At 55.7% G+C, this 18,509-nt stretch overlaps 1 protein-coding gene across 1 annotated transcript in view; it reads left to right on the top strand.

Annotated features, from left to right (window-relative positions):
* Nucleotides 1-18,509, top strand: part of SORCS2 (sortilin related VPS10 domain containing receptor 2) — a 499,376-nt gene that overhangs the window by 443,912 nt on the left and 36,955 nt on the right. Inside the window, exons 10-12 of the mRNA XM_061191944.1 lie at nt 3,254-3,400; nt 7,768-7,870; nt 14,509-14,585. Of these exons, the coding sequence (XP_061047927.1) occupies nt 3,254-3,400; nt 7,768-7,870; nt 14,509-14,585 (327 nt within the window). The remainder of the gene's footprint in view (nt 1-3,253; nt 3,401-7,767; nt 7,871-14,508; nt 14,586-18,509) is intronic.

The raw sequence follows: 18,509 nt of genomic DNA, 5'->3' as shown, positions 1-18,509 counted from the left end.
CTCTCACAGGGCTCCGGACTCTACAGGAAGGCCAGTTCCCAACAGTGGTTCCCACCTGGTGTGTCAGCCTCTAGAAGACACCATGAGGGACAGTCGGCCAGCCCAGGGTGGAAGTCAGGGAGTACTTCCTGGAGGAAGGGGTGCAGACCGAATTGAGGCTGAGCAGAAGTTAGCCAGATGAGGAGCCAGGGAACAGTGATTCACGCCAAAGACCAGGCAGTGAGAGGCCATGCGGATGGGAGGGAGTTCACAGTGGCCAGATCCAAAGCTGGGCCCCCTCGCAAGTGACTGTGCTTCTCTGAAATCCACTTCATGGGGATCACAGGTAGTGGTTACAAGCACAACTCTGGAGCCCCACTGCCGGGGTTCAAATCCCAGTTCTGGTACGTATTTGCTGTGTGACCTTAGGCACATTACTTAACTACTCTGTGCTTCAGTGTCCCCATTGTGAAGTGAGGACGACAGTAGTACCTTCCTCAGAGGGTTGCTGTGTGAATTCGAGGCCTCCGTTTCCGTTAAAAACATACAGCAGCGCCTGGTGCCAACTCAGTGCTCAGCAAGCTCTCGACAGTTTTCACTGCAGGTGCCTTTGCTGTGGATTCGAGATAGTGCATGGGAAGGGCCTGGCCTAGAGGTTCTACACATGCCCCAATTCCATTACTGTCATGGTTATCGTTCATCCAATGGCAGATCCGGGAAAAATGTCTTATCCCAGACGTCATAGGCAAATACTGCCCCGAGAGGCCTGGGCTTTCAAGGGCCTGTGAGCTCTCACCTCTGCAGGATGGGTCCTGGTTCCAGACAAGACGGCAACCCTTTTCTGGGGGCCTCTTTGTGTTGGAGCTTGGGTTAGGAAGGGGGTTGAGGGGGCTTCCAGTCTTGTGCCCTGACCCTGAGGAGCCCTGGCCACAGCTGGGGGACAGTCACTGTAGTGGGCTGAATGGGGGCCCCCAAAAGATACAGCCGCATCGAATCCCTGGAACCTGTGACCATGAGTTTATTTGGAAAAAGGATCTTTGCAGCTGTCATTAACTGAAGGATCTTGAGATGAGCTCATGCTGGACCCTAAACCAATGACAAGTGTCCTTATAAGGATCAGAAGAGGAGACACAGACACACAGGAAAGAGGGCCCTGTGAAGACGGAGCAGAGAGTGGGGTGATGTGGCCACAGCCCAGGAACACCTGGAGCCACTTGAAGCTGGAAGACACGACGAAGGATCCTCCCTGAGAAACTTCAGAGGGAGGGCAGCCCTGCCAACGCCTTGATTTTGGACCTCTGGCTTCCAGACTGTGAGAGAACAAATTTCTGTTTTAAGCCCTCCCCTCCGCCACCAGTTTGTGATGCTTTGTTACGGCAGCCCCCAGGAAGTGAGCACAGCCACGAAGAGGGCAGTCATGTGAAGTGGGCACATCAACACTGGGAGACAGTACTCAGCTGATCAGACCCTCCCCAGGGAAACTCGGCCTGTTGCTACCTCTTCTGGGATGGGAGGGTCCATGTTATTTACTGCTGAGTGTTTTCATGGAGACCAGTCTGGATATAAAAGAGCGATTTCCGAATAAAGCAAGCCATCACTGGGCAAATCAGCAACCTATCTGCCCCTAGGACATCAGGGGAGGCATCTAGACTCAGCACCGAGCAGGCCAGATGCCCGCCCCCTGGTGATGCCTCAGGTGAGCCAGAGACAGCGTGATGTCACCATGAGTGAGAGAAGGGGCTGCGGTCCTCCTGCCCCTGGGGCTGTCCCCCAGAAGGACCATCCCCTAAGCCTCGTCTGTGGAGATGAGGGCCAGACCCCTGGTCTCCAACCCAGAGAGAAGCATCCTAGCAGAAGACACAGGCAAAGGGGGACTGAGGTTAGCAATCAGCAGATGGGAAGATTTTCCAGGATTCTCCATGGGGCCCACTGCAATCTCTAGGGTCCTCACATGTGGAAGGAGGGGCAGAAGGAAGGGCAGAAAAACACACAGAATCGTGGAAGAATGGCCAGGGAGATGCTGCACCGCTGGCTTTGAAGAAGCAGGAGGGGCCACAAACCAAGCACCCCAGCACCTCTAGACACGGGGAAAGGCAAGGACACGCGTCTCCCCCGGAGACTCCAGTTGCTTTCAGCCCAGTGGGACCCGTGTTGGACTTCTGGCCTCCAGAGCTATAGCATGATCAACTTGTGTAGTTTAAGCCCCTCTGTCTGTTACCTGTTGTAGCAGCCACAGGAAGCTCATACACACTTCACTGTGCGTCCGAACCTCTGGGATCCGCCCTGGCCTGCTCCCCACCTGTCAGGCACTTGGCATTGAGGCTTAGGAAAGCACCAACCTCCAGGAGTCTGAGAATTTAATGAGGTGGCACATTAACTCCCTTGCCCACCACGTAGAAGGCACTTAACAACTGTGTATTATCACTCTCACCCGAAGCATCACACTTGGCCATGGAGCGTCAGGTAAATCCCACAACTCAGCTTCAGTTGCCTTGGCTTCATGCTATTTATAGAGCAGCAAAAGCTGCTTCGGGCACACGGGGGCCCCGAGGAACTCAGGCCACACCAGCGGGCCTCGGTTACTGGGTCCGAGTCTTCCGTGCCCAAGGAACTTGCCGAAAAAGTTCACTTCTGTGGAACCAGGAGGTTGAACAATTGGGAATTGCTGATATCTGACCCTTTCTTGTGCGCGAACTCAGTAACCGATTATGGGAAATGTGTGGTCACTGCCCTGGGCCCCTCCAGAAACCCTGAGGAAGGGGGCACAGGGAACTTCGACCCCCATCCAGGGCAGGCTGGGGCCAGCACGGACCCTGTCCTCACAGTCTGGCATCTGCATGTGGGGCTGAGCTGAGGCAGTCCCCAGTGGAAAGCCCAGAGCGACTCCATGGGTCCAGGCCCTGTGGCTCCACTGGGAGGGAGGCGAGGGGCTAGGGCTCTGAATCAGGAGCTCCGGCTAAAGACAGCGTGAGCGAAATGCACGGGCACCTCGGGGACCAGGGCTCTGCTCGCCGTCCGACAGCCGCGGTCTGGACCTGGGAGGACAGCTCTGTGTTGTGAAACGCACTCGGAATTTGGGGTCAGACAGTACCAGCTCCAGTCAAAGCTCAGGCCAGCGTCTCTGGTCCCTTTTCCCCGCAGACCCACTTGCCTCCAGGGTGTATAGTCAGCTTCAGCTCTGGGCTGTTCTTGGGGTGAAATGAGGCCGTGCACACAGAGCTCTTAGCAAGGGGCTGGGCAGGCTTTTGCCATCCTTCTTGTACTTCTGTCCCAGGTCCGAGGGGTGAAAGGAGTCTTTCTGGCGAACCAAAAAGTCGACGGGAAGGTGGTGACGCTTATAACCTACAGCAAGGGCCGAGACTGGGATTACCTGAGGCCTCCCAGCACGGACATGAACGGGAAACCAACCAACTGCAAGCCTGTAAGTGTCCTGCTCACTGCATACACCTTCCCCGGGGTGGGCACTAGATGTTACCACAGGACCCAGGGGTCAGAGATGCTGATGTCTGAGAAGGGCCATCTGGGAGACATGAACCACCTATTTCTCTGGGTGTGGTGGAGAGGGCCACATGAAACTCCTTGCTTTACAGAAGAGTTAACTGGAAGTCAGAGAGGGGAGTGTATCAGTCAGCTCCTGCTGCAACAGTGCTGTGTAACAAGCCGCCCCAAACAGCAATCACTCTTCTTGAGATCTGTGAGAGGCTGGGCTAGTTCATGCACCTGGGGGTTGGTCGATTTAGGAAGGGATCTAGTATCCTCCTTCTGGGACCAGCCCAGGCACATTCTCAGGCAATAGCAGAGGTGCAAGAGAGTGAGCAGAAACATTGCAAGCCTGCTTGTGCTGCATCTGTTAAGCCCTGTTGGCCAATGTCAAGGGCCAGGAAGTACACTCTGTGGAAGTGGGGGGCTGGATCAGTGAGGGGGAGCCAGGACACAGCCCAAATGTCATGAGCCCTGAGCCAGTCCAGCTATTCCAAGGGTGCCTTTCTACATGAATATGAGTATAGGCTGCCCCAGTGTCTTCACTGCCTTGGGAGTGGAGAGGGCTGGAATGCCCTTTTCTTCTTATTCAGTGAACTCCTACTGACACCTGAAAACCCTGTCTAGATGTCCCCTCCACTGAGAAGGCTTCACTGGGCACACTTATTTCTATTTCCCCCTGGCTTCGACCGGAAGCCCCTCACAGTCAAGGACCCCCATCCATTGCCGTGCCTCTGTAGCTAGAAAGAATAACAGTGCCTATTTCACAGGGATAGTCATTCAACAAACACGTAAGGGGACCTACTATGTGCAAAGCACTGTTCTGGGTGTTGGGAATACATCAGCACACAAAACAGCAAACAATCCTGCCCTCTCGAGATCTGCCTGGATCTCTGCAGAGCCCCCGAAGATGGTAGGCACCCTGCCTGGACAGCCACTGACCACCCGCCAGGGCCAGGGTGGGGCTCTGTGCTCTCCGGGCAGAGCCTCGGCCTGGGCAGTGTCAGTCCCTCGCTCCCTGACCTCACTGACTAGGGGCCTGCGCTCGGCCTCTACGCAAGCCCCCCTCCCGCTAATAACAGGGGATAATAACACCCGTCGACCAGCGGGGAGAATTAATCACCTGCCCCTTGTAAAAGCTCTTCTGAGAAAAAAATTGCTGTGAAAGGGCTAATTTTTGTATCATCATCGACAAAGTTAAGCCATTTTAATCTGTCAAAGCAAGTTTTCGCTAAGAATAGATTCTTGTCTGCAATTATGCAGCTCAGCAAGGAGATAACCTTTCAAGATTTATGTTCTGGCCTTAAAATAATAAAAGTAGGGGTCAGCTGGTAAGTGCGTGGCTGCAGGCAGGCACGCAGAGAGCCCAATGAGCACAGTGGACAGAGGACAAGTACCAGGACACCCAACTGGGCACAAAAGACAGAAATCGCAGCCTTGGCTCCGAGGCCCATTACCCTGTGTGTGCAGACCTGGCAGCGGCGGGTGGGGGGCATGCCAGGTGGGCAAGCGTGGCCCTTCTCCTGGGTTTCTTCTCTGTGTCCACTCAGCCACGCAGCCTCCAACTGCACAGGGCAAGCTACACTTGAGGGTTTATTTCTCATCAGAAATGTGATTCCTGCTTATGGCAGAATACTTGGAAAAAGCAGAAATGTATAAAAAGGGGAATAAGTTACACCTGTAACCACGTCACCCAGAAGTAATGGTAATCGGGCATTTTTCTTGTCAATCCTTTGGCTTATATTCACGTTAAAAAGTCCTCTTTGGGATCCTGACACGTGTGTGATTTCTGAGTCTTCCATTTTTCTCTTAACTCTGGGTCATGAAGATTTTCCCAGGCCATTTGACCAGCTCTCTGGCTGGGGAGATTTCCTTCCAGTGACAGGGAATAGGTGAGTGTGGCTCAGACCTGTTTTAGGATGAGAAATGGCCCTTGGAAGACGGTTTTGCATCTGTTGACATCTGGATTCAGAATGAAAACCCATTCGTTTTGCTGCCCGTCGTAGCTCTTCAGGGACCCCTGGGGCACCAGAGCAGGGCCATGCCTGGACCGGACCTTCTCAGCCCGGGAGCGTGCCAGTGGGACACAGGAGGGCGGGCCACGTCCCTGCAGAGGCTCCTATTCCTCCTGCCGTAGAGCTTCCTTCTGCAGGTGGATACTGGCCCTGCTCAGAGAGGTCATGGGCACCCCTCCCCCTGGACACGCCCTCCCCGTTAGTGCCTGGTCGTTGGATGGGCGAGGGGGCTGAAGGGTGTCACCACAGGCATTAGGTCACTAACCTGCTTGTCAGCTGTAAGAAACCAGGAGAAATCCAGGACGCGGGGACAGCTTAACCTTCCACAGTGGGTCAAGTTTGTCCCGTTCAATCCAGGTGTTCCTGGATGGGGACTGTCCTCCGGGGTGATTCCGTGACCAGGCTCCCCCCTCCACGGGGCCCCACCATCTTCAGCCTGGGGCTCCCCAGGCTGCCCCGGGGAGGGTCTCTAGCCTACCAAGTCTGCTTCAGAAGGGGGCCTCTTTCGGCTCATTTTGCCACCTCTTAGTCTGTTTGTTTTTAGTAGCTTGACTGAGGTACCAGTCACATCCCATACAATTCACCCATTTAAAGTGTGCAATTCAGTGGTTTCTGGTATCTTCACGAGCTGTGCCACCACCACCGTGGTCCATTTTAGACCATTTTCATCACCTCTAAAGGAAACCCTGTACCCTTTAGTCACCACCCCCCATCTCCCATCCCACCCCCTGCCCTGGGCAACCACTAATCCACTTTCTGTCTCTATAGATTTCCCTGCTCTGGACATTTCCTGTCAGTGGAACCATACAGTATGTGATGCAACAAATACATTTTTTTAAACTCTGGTACAGACAAATAGAGCCCATCTCCCACTGGATCGGGCCCTGGTGGCATCTGACCCAGATCCATATCCAACCTACTGATCGGTTTCATTTTTAACTTCAGATAATCTGTGTAAAACACACTCAGTTCATGGACCAGAAGAAAGTGTTAAAGAAACATAAACTGTAGAGAAAAAAACCTCTCTCGGATGGATTTCGGTAGACAGTAGAATATAGCAATGACAGTGGAGCTCTGCAATGACCCTGGAGGTGTGGGCGACAGGCAGCCCTGGCTAATGGCTGGCGGGTCACTGCCCGGTGCCGTGTCCGGTGGCCTGGAGGGAGCTGTGCGGAGACCTTGGGCCTTGTCCCGTGCCCTGTGGTCTTGTGGTCTATTGTGGATGTGACAGAGGGATTGTGGCTTTGAGTCACCGAGGCCAGGGGAGAGGAGACTCGGGAAGGTCAGTCCAGAGGACACATCATTCTCAGCTCGTCTGTTCCCCCGGGATCCCCCAGCCCCACCCAGGGGAGCTGGCGGTGGCCTCTGCCATCTCAGCAGAGGGTGGGGATGCAGGCAGCTGGGGTGGAGACAGATGAGGGGCCTGGCAGCACCGGGCAGGAAACAGCTGGTGCTTCCTCATTCTGGGGGCCGCTGGCCCAGTTTGCCTGGAAGTACCAGACCCGCCACGGGGCTCAGAGCATGGACTTTGGAGCCAGGCAGCCTCAGCTGTGGTCCCAGCCCCACCACTGCCCTGGCAAGTTGCTTAAATGCACTCTGCCTCAGTTTCCCCATCAACGCAGAAGGGATGATAGTACGGATGTTGAGAGCATTCAGTGATGCACACCTTGTAAAGTGCTGGTGCTGGCCCAGAGGCAGCCGAACAGCAATGTGAGCTGCCGTTGGATTTCTTATTACAACCAGTGTTTCTGCCCCTCCAGCCAGGGCACCAGCCGGGGCTGCGTCAAGGTTGCACTGATGCTCGTGAGTAAACTGGGCTCTAGCGCGCCCACCTTACCCCCTGCCTCTCCCATAGGGCGCAGGGCTTACGGGGTGTCCCGCAGCTGTCGCCTGATGCCCAGGCTACCGTGGTCACCTAAGAGGCCCCCAGTAAATGTTCTGGGCGGATGAATGAATGAATGAACGTGGGCATGGACCGTGCAGCCTCCCTTCCGGAGTCCCGTTCTGCGGCCCAGCTCTGCACTCAGGAGCCACATTGGGGAGCCCACCCTCCAGCACCCAGGCTGGGAGAACCCTCCACTGGAGAAGCCCACCTGGCCCTGAGCTGACAGCCTTCACCTGGCCGTCAGCCTCCAAGCCTCCTTCCCGCCCTCCCCCGACCGCTCTGAAGCACTCCTGATCCCACCTTCACAGCCAAAAAGCCACAGGAGTGGATTCAGCCTCAGCCTTACTTTTTCTCAGGTCACTTCTCCCTCCCAAGTGCTGACCGTGGCTCCCTCTCTCCCCCCCACAGCCAGACTGCCACCTGCACCTGCACCTGCGCTGGGCAGACAACCCCTACGTGTCAGGCACTGTGCACACCAAGGACACCGCCCCCGGCCTCATCATGGGCGCAGGTAAGAGGCTGCCATTATGGTCAGGAGCCATCACTGCCTGCAGGACGCTCCAATTTCAAGGGTAGAACTTGATGGTCATGGGCCTGGGGCCATGGTGTGTCCACTGGGGGCAGTGCCACAGTATCTCCAGGAAGCCAGCTCTCCTGGCACATCACCCTGAGGGGTGATTGCATAGCCCAGAGTGGGCACCTGATATGTGTTGACTAAATGAAAAGTGGATGGATGATGGATGGAAGGATGGATGGATGGATGGAAGGATGGATGGAAGGAAGGATGGATGGATGGATGGATGGATGGATGGAAGGATGGATGAATGACCAATGGAAGAATGGAAGGATGGATGGATAGTTAGATGGATGGGTGGGAGGATGGGTGAAAGGAAAATTGGATAGTTGAAAGAATGGATAGTCAGATGGCCCAATGGAAGAATGGATAACAAAATGGTGAATGAATATGTAGAAGGATGGATGGCTGGGTGGATGGATAGATGGACGGGAGGACAATTTTCATCATGGTTGACTTTTATTGGTCCCTAAAGAAGGTTCTAGTTTAGTGGGGAGAGAGAGACACATATACAACTAACATAAGGGAAAAAAAAAGAAGTATACATTGTGATTGTGTCTGTCTACCTCATTAAACTAGAACCTTCTTCAGGGATCACTAAATGTATGCCGATCTAATAAAACTCTAAAATAAGGTTTATGTGAGTTAGAAGAATCATTCCAAATAAAATCACATGTTTTACAAGTCCATTGCCAGGTAGCGACTGGCGTCTGGTTTTCCTTTTACCCATCAGCGTGGGGATAGCCTCACCAGCTCCCAGCAGCTAAGTCCGGGGAAGGGTCCCTGACGCCATGGAGACAAAGGTGGGGAGGGCAGGACCGTGTCCGTCGTGTCCACAGTTGCTACGGTGGCCCTTTCTCCCTGGCCAGGCCCTGAACTCTTCTAATCACCATGACAAGCCTGAGAGGTCAGTACTCCTACTTTATGGAGGAGGAAATGAGCCCAAGGAGAGGGAAGACTTGCCCCCAGCTTGCAAGGTGCCATCAGGAAGCTTGAGACCCACCCCAGGCTCCTCAGGGAAGGGAAGCCCCAGCCCCGGGAGGGGCTGCCGTGCCCCTTGAACCTGCAGAAGGCAAGGCTCTGGGGCGGGCCCATCAGGCCCGCCACTCATCCGGGCTGTGGAATGGCCAGGCTGAGTCTCTGCACAGCCAGGGTGCAGACGGGGCGAGTGGCAGTCGGAGAGACAGTGTCTCTGCCCATCACACAGGGGGGGACCACCAAGGCCTGGGCCGGGGCTCATAGCTTCCTGAACCCGGGGCTCCCTCCCTCTGTCTACTCCAGCACCATCTGCGATCCGGAGGATTCGCGCCCCAGACCCTGAGCTGGATGACACATCCGCCCCTTCAGCAGACGTATCCCAGCGCTGAGGCCCGGGCCTGGCTGTGTGTCAGAGAGTGAATGAATGAATGAGTGAATGAGTGTATGTATAAATGAGTGGCCATGCTGAGATGGCAGGAATGGCCTTCCAGGCAGAGGCGGGAAAGTGCTTTTCAGAACGACCGAATCAGAGCCCACGAAGGGGCCGGGAGGTGAGACCCCCTGTCCGCTCTGTGGGTCTCTGATGGCGGGAGACCTCGGCTATCGGAGGGGCGTCTCACGTTATCCTGGAGAGGGGGGCTTTCCAGCAGGGGAGCGAGCGACACAACCAGACAGAGAAGACTGCAAGTAAAACCTTTCATCTTCTGAGTGTCCTTCTGTTCATCTACGTCCCGGGGGTCTTAGTCAATGACTGCGATTGGGGCGGGATCTGCCCGCTTCAATGACGGACGTGCGTCAATCAACGAAAAATCACACATCAGCCTCGATTTCAGTGCAGCTCATGGGGCTCCAGGTCCCATGCAGGGACGGGCTGGGTCGCCCATGTCGGGCACCCCTTGTCTTGTGGACTCTGTTCCCTGGACCTGAAGGCGATGGTGTATTTTTTTTTTAACATCTTTATTGGAGTATAATGGCTTTACAATGGTGTGTTAGTTTCTGCTGTATCACAAAGTGAATCAGCTGTATGTATACATATATCCCCATATCCCCTCCCTCTTGCGTCTCCCTCCCACCCTCCCTATCCCACCTGGCATGGACATATATACACCACCAAATGTAAAATAGCTAGCTAGTGGGAAGCAGCCACATAGCACAGGGAGATCAGCTCAAAGGTGTATTTAAAATGCATGTTCGTGATGGGTTGAAACCCCAAATTCTTGACCAAAGTACAAAAGGCGGAATTTCAAATGTTTCCACCACTCAAAGGCCTTGAAAGCTCTGGACGACCATTCCAGCCCCCCAGGGATGCTGTGAGGATCTGCAGGAGCTTCACTTCATTGCCCGCGAGTCACACGGAGAACGGGGAGTGGAGGGGGTGCCCTGGCAGCCTCCCTCCCTCTCACTGTCCCCCCAAGGGCAGGATGCTACATTTATATTTCATTCTGCTGCTTTTTAATCTCGCCATGGCTTTCCTGAGATGGATCCATCCGTGCAATGTGGGCCAATTGAGGTGTAAATGTTTTACATCCTCCACTCCAGCCCTGAGCGTCTGCTGGGAACAGAGGGGAAGGTGGAATGAGCCGGGCTCCCTCGGGCACCGCCGCAGTCGCCAAGCAGGGACCAGTTTCCCACTGGCCTGACTGAGCTTCCCGAGGCAGCCGGGGGCGATGGCTGCCTGTTTCCAGGGAGTCTCTCTCCTGATCTCCCTGCCATCCATCCCTCATTCCACCCTGGGGCAGGCAGGTGGGGGTTACAAGCCCCAGGTTCTGCCACCTCCAGCTGCTGGGCCTTGGGCATTTCCTGGACCCTCTGAGCCTCAGCTTCCTCACCTGCAAAAAGAGGATGAAACCTCCATCATAAGGCTGATTTGGGGATCAGGTAGGAAGCATCAACACCAGATGTGTTTCCACAGGTGGCCCTGTCATTCGAACAGTGGCTGGACACCACTGCCCTTGTGCCGGGCTGCATGCCAGGGCCCTTCTACCGGGGACCTGTCCTCCGGTTCAGTGGACAGAGGCCAGACCCACAGAAGGATGTAGATGAATCCAATGAGGAAGGGAAAAGGATGGTTCAAGAAGCAAAGACCGGAACTCGAGCTTCTAACTGCCAGGGTCTAGAAACAGCCATAGTGAACCCAGAAATAAACCCAGCGGGCTGAGAGTGCCTGCTGGAATGTTCTTCCTGACTGGGCGTGTCAAGGGAATGAGTCCTGCAGAGGTAGCAAATCACAGATGGGTGGTTGAGACGGAGGGCGCTGGGCCCAATTCTGACTTGGGCCTTTCCGAGCTCTTGCTCTGGGGCTCTACGCCTCCCTGAGCCTCCGTTTCTTCATCTGTGAAATGAGGATAATCATCTCGGACTTGGGGGCACTGAAAGGTCTGATGCAGGTGGAAGGCCCTCCCTGCCTCACTGCCCTGCACCTGTCCTGGGCCACCACGCAGCACCGGCTGCTTCCGGCTCCTCGTCCGGACGTGAATCCTCAGGACCACACAGAGCACAGGCTGCAAACGCTTCCCGGACGCTGGCTCTGACAGTCACAGGACTGAGAAAACCTTGAGGGGCCGTGACGGGGAGCTCGGAGCACCCCCGCCCGCTCTGCGCCGGGAAGACCCCTGCCTCCCAGCCCTCCTGCAGAGCCCCTTCCTCTGTGACTCAGCCAGTCGGGGACCCATCAGTTCCGTCAATCAATCCCATCAATCCCAGCTGAGGGGCCGAGGGGCGTGAACAGGTCAAGAGCTGACCTGAGTCCCATCAGCCGGGCGGGGGGCACCCGGGCCCTCTGGAGCTGGGGACTTGACAGCAACCGGAGGACCAGAGGGGCGGTCCCCTTGCTCCTGTTCTAGCTGCATCTCAGTGGCCGCAGGGCTTGCTCTGCCACGTTGGGGGCCATGGTGAGGGGTCCAGGCCCCCTTCCCCCTCTGCCAGCTGTGGGCTGGGGTGGATCTTGTGCTGTCGCTTTGCTCTGTTCTGGCCCTGAGGCCTGAGCCACTCTGCAACCTGAAGATCGAGGAAGCGGGGAGAGGAAATGCACATTCAGTGAGCGCTTACTGTATACCAGGCCCTGAGAGCACAGAAGCGGGGTGGAGGGGTCGGGGTGTCGGGCGAGGAGGCCCAAGGAGACCCCAGAACAGCCCGGAGGGGACGTAGCAAGGAGGCCTTTCTTAGTCTCATCCCCCAGGCCTCCGTTTCCCCTCCGTAAAGTGAGGGCACCAGCCCCCGTGTTCCTGCAGAGCCTCCCACTCTGGTGGCCTGTGGATGCGCTCTGTGAATTTCCCCTTAATTTTCCCCGGTGCCTGTTAGGTGACTGGCAGCCTGACAGCCTTGGTAGATGGAACAAGAAAAACAGATTGCGTCACTTAAAAGACAGACATCGCACCCCTGAAATCACGGACTGCAAATTTGCCTGGGAAGTTGAGCTGACACCACATCCTTTGCTGCGCGGCTTCTGTATTTGATGCGCGGGTCCTGGCATCTCTGCTGGCATCTGGAAGGATGGGGAGATAAAGGGCTCCTCTTCCTTCCTCTGCCCACCCCCAGCTGTTGCGTTCATTCACTCATCTCCCTCTTTTCATTCAGCAGCCTTTCCTCAGCACCTTTTGGTGGCCAGGCGGGTAGAAGGGAACCCAGCTCAGCACCTGCCCCTCTGCCCCACCTCCCCTGACTGACCTCCCCTCCCACCTCCATGCTGTCGCCAAGGCCGGTCCCTCTGCCTGGCACATCTGCCCCTTTCCCTTGGCCAGTGGCATTTGTCTTTTGAGGCACAGTGCAGAGGTCACTTCCTGCGGGAATCTCTCCTTGATTCCCCTCCTGCATGGGTCCATTAGCTTTCCCTTCTCTGCTTTCACAGTTCCCTGGGCTCGCAGGCATCCTGGCTCTGTGCACAGTTGCAGGGCATCCTTCTTCCCCGGCTAGGTTGAGAGCTCCCTGGGAGCAGGCGCATGGTTACTCAGCTTGGATTCCCCACAGCTCAGCACAAGGCTGGGCAGAGAGCAGGCACTCAGCAAATGCTGATGAATAAGTGCAGCAGTGGGTGAGTGGGTGGAACTGATGAAAAAGAGACAGATGTGTGGATGGAGGGATGGTGGATGGATGGATGGATGGATGATAAATTAATGAAGGATGGATGGAGGGATGGTGGATGGATGGATGGATGATAAATTAATGACGGATGGATGGATAGATGGACAGATGATAAATTAATGAAGGATTGATGGAGGGATGGTGGATGGATGGATGGATAGATGGATGATAAATTAATGAAGGATGGATGGATGGATGATAAATTAATGAAGGATGGATGGATGGATGGATGGTTGGATGGAAGATTTGGTGGTTGGTTGGACCTCAAAAAAAAAGGCAGGCACACAAACCCTCTGCCACTCTACTTGAACTCACTTTGCCTCATCTATTTGAGGATAATCCGTCTCCTTTGGGATTTTCCAATGACATCTACACTTGGCTCTGGAAGAGAGACTCCTGACAGCACCACATGAATAAGTCTCCGAAGTGCAAGTGGTGCACAAGTTGCCCAGGTCAGGGGCTCCAGGAGAGAGTGCAGAACGGCTTCAGTGTCCTCGTAACAAGCCCCCTTCATCCCGGAAGCTCAGGCCCCTGGTCCCTGCCATCATCATGTGGTCACAGCAGAAGCCTGCCCAGTCTGACCCATCAGAAAATCCCATTGTCCAAGACCCTTCCCAGGAGGCTGTTTAGAGCCATCCAGCCCAGCTCAGAGACCACTGAGATTGTCCCGCAGCTGCATCTTCTAGGTGGCCATCGTTCTTTCTGTAGGGGTCCGCTTAGGCTCAGTTTCCTATCTGTAAGCTGGCGTCTCCTTGGAGACGCTAAGTGGGGATTCTTCCCCCTCTGGCAGCAGCCCCAGGATTAAGTCCCAGCCCCTCAGAGTGGCCTTCAAGGCTGGTGACCCACCTGCCAGGCTGGTATGGCTTCAAGTGAACCAGGACCAAGGAGGAGCCTCCTGGCTGCCCAGCTGGCTTGGTGCCCACCTCACCATCCTCCCAAACATCCCCTCAACAGATATTTAATGAGCATCTACTTTGTGCTTACCCTGCCTCTCACCTGGACTGCCCCAGACTGCCCTGGACCTGCCTCTGGCCTCCCCTGCACCCGGCCCCCAGGGGGCCTCCAGATGCAAGCCCAGCCATGTCTTGGCCCAGTTTAAAGCCCGTCAGGGGCTGCCGTGTCCCCACACTGCCCACCTGGCCAGCATCCTCTCTAGCCTGCCCCCGACCACCACTCCATGCTTTTTATTCCTGAATCACACTCGTCACCGTGGGTCCCCCTGAAGCCCCCAAGCTCTGCCTGCACCTGGGCTCAGCTGGAGCTGCCTGAGGCTGGCTTTCTCTGGGCAAAGTTAATCTTTTACTGCTCAGACTAGGACCCGTACTGGTGACAGCAGGCCCATCACTATACAAGGAGGGCAGAGAGGGGCGTCCGCCGGGTGGCTTTGGTGCTGGGAGGTGTAGACCCAGAGCACATCAAACACCAACCTTGTTTGGGGATCTGGCTGCACTCAGACCTTGGTAAGGGGGAGAGTGGCCGATCCTAAGAGCAACCCTGCCACTTTGCTTCTGGACCAGGTAACCTGGGCTCCCAGCTGGTGGAATATAAAGAAGAAATGTACATCACATCAGACTGTGGGCACACCTGGAGGCAGGTAAGGTGGCAGGGAGGGGCCTGGAGCCCACCGTGCTCACTCCTCCTCCGAGGCTCCTGGGAGAGTCTGTCCTCTCGGCCCCTCCCTCCCAGAGGAGTTCTGAGACACGCTTCGTCATCTTCCCCGGCCTGAGGGGCTGCACACAGCTCACTTTAGCAGATGTGACATCAGCATCTGTGAAAAGAGAGCCCAGGCCAGGCTGCCCACACCACTGCTGTTCTTTCAGCAGCCACTGCTGGAGAATTCCAGATCTGACGCATCTTCCCATGGTCAGACAGGTTACCATGAACATCGAAGCAATGGGGATAAATGCCAGGGACGGGGTGGAGGTGCTGTCCGGCAGGAAGCCACACGGGGACTCAGAAGCTTGGCTGAGCCCAAAGGCCAGGAAATGGGGACCCCGAGGACAACCCCCGGGTTCCTGGCAGGGGCAGCTGCTGGGTGGATGGCACAGACTTGGGAGAGAAAGAGAAAATGGGGAAGAGCAGGTTTGGGGGGGCCACGGCGAGTCTGGGTTGGGCCTCCTGGGACACATCCATGGGATGATGATTTGATGCTCAGTGTGGCCCGAGAAAAGAAAAAGCAGGAAAGGGAGAAGAAACAGGAGAAAGCAGTTATGCAGGGAACGGCCCCCAGCACTCGGGGTCACCCTGTGAGGACCCCTCCCTGCTGCGCCCACATGCGGCTCAAATTCTCAGACTGGAGGGCGGGATGCTGCCGGCCAGTGGGCGTCACGCAGAGCAGGGCGGCTGGGGAGCGAAGGCTGACGGTCCAGCGCCCTGTGCAGTCAGGCAGCCCAGGAGCTGAACCCAAGCGCTCCGCCCCAGGAGAGGCCCCGTCTCCCTCTACCCTTGCTATTTCTTTCCAGCAAAAAAAAAGCCTCATCTGGTCTGCCAGCTTCATGGAGTGACAGTTTCTACTTTAACTGCTTGAGAAAATGCACTAAATTTTCATGTGCATCTCTTCTTCGGTGGATGTAAGAAGCTCTGTTTTCAGGTCAATTTTTTGCACCCCTGAGTATCCCACTTAGAGCCCCCTGCCCAGGTACCACTCTGGACAAATATGTTAACCCCCAACGTGTGAAGCTCACCTGCACCCTGGTTTTAAAGCCTTGGAGTTTTTTAATAATATGCAAGAAACAAGGAATTTTGAAAAGGGCAAAAGAGATTTATTGTGTTATAATATTCCTATTTCACTAAAACTAGTGAAACATGTCTAAACTTTCTTAAAGGTCACCACCCGTCCACTTATTCGAGAAACCGCCGCCCCTGCTCCCGCCTTGTTAGACTTACTAGACCAGGTGAAACAGAAGAGAAAGGTATTCACGGTGGCCACTTTTGTCAAGCAATTTGCTTAGACTTCAAACTTGGGAACTTGTCAGAATTAAATGGGAGAATGTCTGTTCAAGACTGAGCTGAGGTACCCATTTCTTCCCCAGTGATGGGGGAGGCATGGGGGAATGGGGGTGCCTGGCAGAGGAGCGGGGGGTGCCCATGTGTGAGCATGCGTGTCAGAGGGAGGGCGTTTACTGGGGGGGAGGCAGTAGGCAGAGGCCAGGGTGGGACAAAGGCACGAAGCCCAGACGACCAGGTGGGCTCAGGCCGGCTTGTCAAGGATGCAATGAGCTGTCTCTACAGGAAAACTCTTAGAATGTGAATTACAAATAACACTGTGCATGATGCTTAAGGGATGTATCATTTTATTTTATTTTATTTTATTTTATTTTTTTTTTTTGGGCGGGGGAATGTCTCATTTTAAAAACATGACTTCCCTGGAATGATCAAAAAATAGCCAGAACACATTTAAGGAGCCCCCTCTAGAACTCAGGGTGCGGGAGAGAAAGGATTGGGGGAACCCTGCCTAGGCGATGGTCAAGGCACAGAAAACCATAGCAACGGATGTACAAAGACCCTGTGATCCAGTGGTGGATATTGGAGCCCCCTTGTTCCTGACTCCCAAGCTAACGAGAGTGGAATTGCCCGTGGGGGTCCCCTGGGATGGCTGGGAGGCACCCCATCTCCTCAGTGGATGGACAAGACAAACGGCCCCCTGCCTGTCCTTGCGGGAGGAGGGTGCAAAGGATGTGGGGTCTGAGCACAAGTGAGGGTCGTGCACACGTTCGGGGCCGCGCCCCGGAGGTAAATCCTGCTCGGGAGCAATCCAAGGACCCACTTCCGGCTTACCTCTCACTATACCATCCCTGCGGATCTCCCCAGGAAAGGAAGAGGGTTAGGTCCCCAGTGGAGTGGGAAGGAGGGCTCCCACAGGGCGGGTGGGCAGAGGCCTCTGCAAGTTCAAAGGCAGAGACGGATGTGCTTGCGGCATGCAATGTGCCTCTAGGGCCACGTCACGGGACCCAGCGTGGTTTCCGCCACCCTGCCTGGCAGCCTGGAGGTCCCAGGAGGGAGCCTAGCTTCTCCTTGAATAATCCCCAGGACGGAGAGCTCACTATTTCCTGGAGGAGAAGACTGTCTGCTTGCTGCACCTCCCCCTCCCCCCTCAGCGTCCCTCCCCCAGGAAGCTTCTAAAAGGGGAATCTGTCCTCCTCACTCCCAAAGCAAACCTCGGGTGTCCCCCACCATCTACGGGAGGGAGGAAGTCCCGACCGTCGGCTGACCCACGTGCCCTGCTGCCCGGCCCATCCACGGGCCTCTGCATCTGCCCACAGTTCCAGCCCAGCAAGCAGCTCGTGCCCCTTGGCCACACTGCTCTCTTTACCCTCCTTTGCACACGCTGTTTCCCCGCCCGTAATGCCCTTGCCCTGCCCAATGCGCTGTGACCCCCTCCCTGGGGTGCCCACTGGCTCAGCTCTCGAGTTTAACTGGAGCACATCATCCATCCCCAGACCACTGGCTGGGACCCCTGTACTGTGGCAGAACCTGGGCTGAGCACTGGGCAGAGAGGGTGGGTTCGATGGGCTGCTTGTTGTTGGCATCCGAGTGGGCGAGTCCCTGGGTGGAGGTGGTCTGTCTCCTTGCGGGGGGCGGTGTTTCCCTGGGCTATGAGTTTCTGGGGCGTGAAACTTTCATTTCTACCTCTGGATCCCAGGACCCAGACAGAGGACCTGAGACACTGGGTTTGTTTGACGGGTGGAGAGATGGGGAGGGGAATTGTGAGAAGTTCTTCCCCTCAGTACCTAAATCCGCATGACGTCACCTCCCTCATCCGGGAGATGCCATCTCGGTTAATGTAGCCTCAGGCAGCACACTTATCCAGAGTGCCACCCAGAGCACCTCCCAGAGCTTAGGACACCCAGGCCCAGGGACTCCTCTGACCCCTGCAGGCGCGGCCGTGGAATCTGGTGGGAGGGAGATACAGGGGTGGATCTGGGGAGGACCCAAGCTAGTGCTCTGGGCCCTCACTGCACCCTGCGACCTCATCACGCACAAGACACAGCTTCTCCTCCTGCTGAGCATGTCCTGCTCGTGGCGACAGGAGCTGCTGGTGGAAGCGGCAGGCGGTCGAGTCAGAGACCTGGGGTCTACCCTAGCTCTGCCCGTTACTAGCTGTGTGGCTGCAGGCAAGTCACTGTGTGTCTCTGAGCCTCTGGTCTCCCTTTGGAAAATGGGGAGATGACCTCTGAGTGTGGTTGCTATTAAACAAGGCTCTGTAGGCGCGGCAGAGGCCCCCGTGCCAGTCACCCAGTTCTCCCCTCCCCCGCATCAGACATGTTTAAGGGCATAGTTCACAGGTATCCAGGTCTCTTCCACCATTCTGCGTAAGGGACCTCTCCTCTTTAGTCAAGCCAGAAGGGTTTCCTAGAGAATTCCTGTGAGCAGTGGGAAAGCCAGCAAGATGACGAGAAGGTGGAAATATCTGGGGAAGAGCTTTGCAGGCAGGGAACAGCATGTGCAAAGGGCCTGAGACGTGTTCAGGGAAAGGAGGCCAGGGTGACTGGTATACGGGAGGTGGGAGAGAGTGGGC

Source organism: Eubalaena glacialis, chromosome 5 (genome assembly GCF_028564815.1).
Source record: "Eubalaena glacialis isolate mEubGla1 chromosome 5, mEubGla1.1.hap2.+ XY, whole genome shotgun sequence".
NCBI lineage: Eukaryota > Metazoa > Chordata > Mammalia > Artiodactyla > Balaenidae > Eubalaena > Eubalaena glacialis.
This window is presented reverse-complemented; position numbering and strand designations above follow the sequence as displayed.